The sequence below is a fragment of the Thermobia domestica genome, chromosome 2 (genome assembly GCF_964235325.1).
Source record: "Thermobia domestica chromosome 2, izTheDome1.hap1.1, whole genome shotgun sequence".
In the NCBI taxonomy this organism is placed as follows: Eukaryota; Metazoa; Arthropoda; class Insecta; order Zygentoma; family Lepismatidae; genus Thermobia; species Thermobia domestica.
In genome coordinates, this window is record NC_137455.1 from 120,416,673 (window position 1) to 120,419,573 (window position 2,901).

At 40.4% G+C, this 2,901-nt stretch overlaps 1 protein-coding gene across 1 annotated transcript; it reads right to left on the reverse strand.

The window, feature by feature from the left end:
* Window positions 1–401: 401 nt before the first annotated feature.
* Window positions 402–1,184, reverse strand: LOC145679151 (protein GVQW3-like). Its single transcript, XM_081749742.1, has one exon. It carries the CDS (start codon window positions 1,182–1,184, stop codon window positions 402–404), a length of 783 nt encoding a protein of 260 aa, XP_081605868.1.
* Between the last annotated feature and the right edge of the window lie 1,717 nt (window positions 1,185–2,901).

The following is a 2,901-nucleotide window of genomic DNA, read 5'->3' on the forward strand; positions in this document are numbered from 1 at the left end:
TGATCTGAAAAGTTCCGTCCAATAGTGGACCTATGTTTTCAGATAGCACTGACACCGTAAGAATTGTAATAAACCATTTACACATCCATATACAAGACTTATAACTAATTTAAAATATAAATAAAGGTATCGACTCCCAAAACTATAATTCCTAATAAATTTTTTAAAGTTTTCCATGTTAATTTGAAATAGAATAACAAACAATATTACGAATTATATGAACAGCCAGAAATTTTTTGTTAAACGTCAAGTACAGTCGGTGCAAAAAATTTCGGGCACCCTCCTATTAAAAACATAATCTCATTAGACTGTAATGGCATATTACATTCTTATGCCGACCCGGTCAGGTAGGATGTCATAACAAAAGCGTTGTGTGAGTGCGTATTGTCATGATGCAGTTTTCATGACACTTGGAGCTCCTTGCGGACTCTGGTGACCCTGGCGTTCAGTCTCTGAAGCACACCCTTGTAAAACTGAGCAGTGACAGTGTGACCAGCGGGGACAAACTCGTGGTGCACGACTCCTTTTGTATTAAAACAAACAATGACCATGGACTTGACTTTGTTTTTTTTTTTCATTCGACCTTTCTTCTGGCGCGATGGCAATGGCAGATGCCATTCGGAGCTTTGCCTCTTGGATTCCGGATCATATTCAAAAATCCATGACTCATTACCAGTGATTACGTTGTCCATGAAATTGGGATCATCGTCACAAAGTCCTTTCATTTCCTGACACGTTTCCACGTGATTCACTTTTTCAGTCAAGACTTTCGGCACAAGTTTTGCACAAATTCTCCGCATGCCCAGTTCTTCCGATACAACCTTATCGACAACGATTTTCGGCAGGTTTAGCTGTTCCGCGAACATCATACGAACACTAATGCGACGATCTGTTTTGAGCAATTTACGCACACGGGTGACATTTTCCTCCGTTCGCGATGTTGAGGGGCGTCCGCAACGGGCCTCGTTGCTGATGTTTTCCCGACCTTCTCGGAACGCTTTGTGCCACTTCTTTGTTTGTGCATAGGACATGCACTCATCCCCAAAGCCTTCCTTCAGCATGTCGTAAGATTCCTTTGACGTCTTGTTCAGCTTCATACTAAATTTCAACGCGTAACTTTCTTCTAACATTTTCCCCATCATAAGTACGACAAGGTCACTGCACAGAGGTTCACGCCGCAGCATTTCCTCACTTGCCGAGAGCACGAAGGCGACTAACCCCGGTACCGCTGGAAAGCTTAAGATCCCTCCCACTCTTTTCACCGATAGCACCGCTCGGCGCTGTACAGTCGTTTCACAGTCAAGTGGGACCGTTACGAACCGTTACCGTTAATATATGTATGTGTGTGTGTGTTATGTATGTATGGCACTAAGAGAAAGATAAATGAAATCTTCCAAGTTAATCTTCAACGTTTATGCCCTTTAGGCTAAGGGAGACTGATACCCTAACAGCACAATTACATAGCAGGCATTGTGCCTATCATTTTTCCTCAGGTACATGGGAATGTGTCTAGTATGTGCCTTATGTACCTCTGAGAGAGAAATCACATGGATGACAAGTGATAGTCACACTCTATGTCCGCTACTAGGCACATGCCTGACATGTACCTGGGGAACGCAACCTAGCATGTTCTAGGTATGTTTCCCATGCCGTAAGCGTCAATGAACCACAAAATTACTCCCCGAAAATATGTTAAATCGCCTTTATGCTTAATGTGTTTACATTAAGGTGAGTCTAAAAAACACTTTAAACAAGTAAAAAATGTACCCCAGGGTGAGTGCGAACCACCAACCTTTGGATTACTAGCCGCGTGCTCTTGGCCACGGAGGCAATGAAGAGAACGTAGCTTGTAGGGGGATAAATTGCTGAGGTCGCTTGAATTTGGCTAATCAGAATGCTCCTTTAACCGTGTATATTCGACGATAACCGTTTGGGATCAGATAAAATTTTCTCGCCATGTAATTTTATAACAACATAACGAGTGTCTATTTATTTTCTTCCAAAGTCACTTTCAAATGATCGGCGACAGTTGCATCAATAAAGTTGATACGTTTGTTGCTTCTGGAATATAATCACTTAGAAAAAGAAGCAACAAATGTATCAAATGTGAGAGATGTATTTAGAACACCTAAATGGCGCATGCCTAGCACATCTTGTGCTGTTAGGGTATCTGAAACAGTATGTACCTAAAGGACGTACCTAGAACATGACAGATATATGTCGCAAGTGACATCAAAACAAATGACTGTAAAGATCGAAACTGAGCCAGGTATATAAATGCTATATTTGTGATACATAGTTGCAAATATCAATTAGGTGTAACAAGTGCCTAAAACTTTAGGTAGCTGAAGTACATACTTAGCACATGAATATCATATTTGTCAAGTGTTGTGTACCTAAAAAGTAGCTGGGACACCTAAATGGTACATGTCTAGCACATCTTGTGCTGTTAGGATAATTAAGTCATGTGAATGATGATGAAATAATTGGTAAAATAAGAATGAGAGGCGAACAGGAATATCCCTAAAAACCACACGAGCACGATGCTGTACACCACAAAATTACTTGGCCGACGATGGAACCAGGGACCCCACGCACCAGAGGTAAGTGCTTTACCATTGAGCTACCATCCTCCAAAAGAAAGAAGAAAGGATCTATCAATATAACGCAACAATATGAAATTTCGAATTATATTCCTGTTGAATGTTAACTTTTATTAGAATTATCCGTAGTGAGCACATAGACAATTATATACAGTACACATGAGCACGCAGATCAGTTTTCCCATTCTGAAAATTCCTCTCTGTTTGTATTGTAGACGTTGGTTTTTTTTTCTTGTTCCCCCTTGTTACTATGAAATGTTTCTATTATACGTGGAGTAAATCTTTTTTCATTAAATTT

Coding starts and splice junctions, on each gene's coding strand:
- LOC145679151 (XM_081749742.1), bottom strand. CDS start 1,184: ATGCTGCGGCGTGAACCTCTGTGCAGTGACCTTGTCGTACTTATGATG.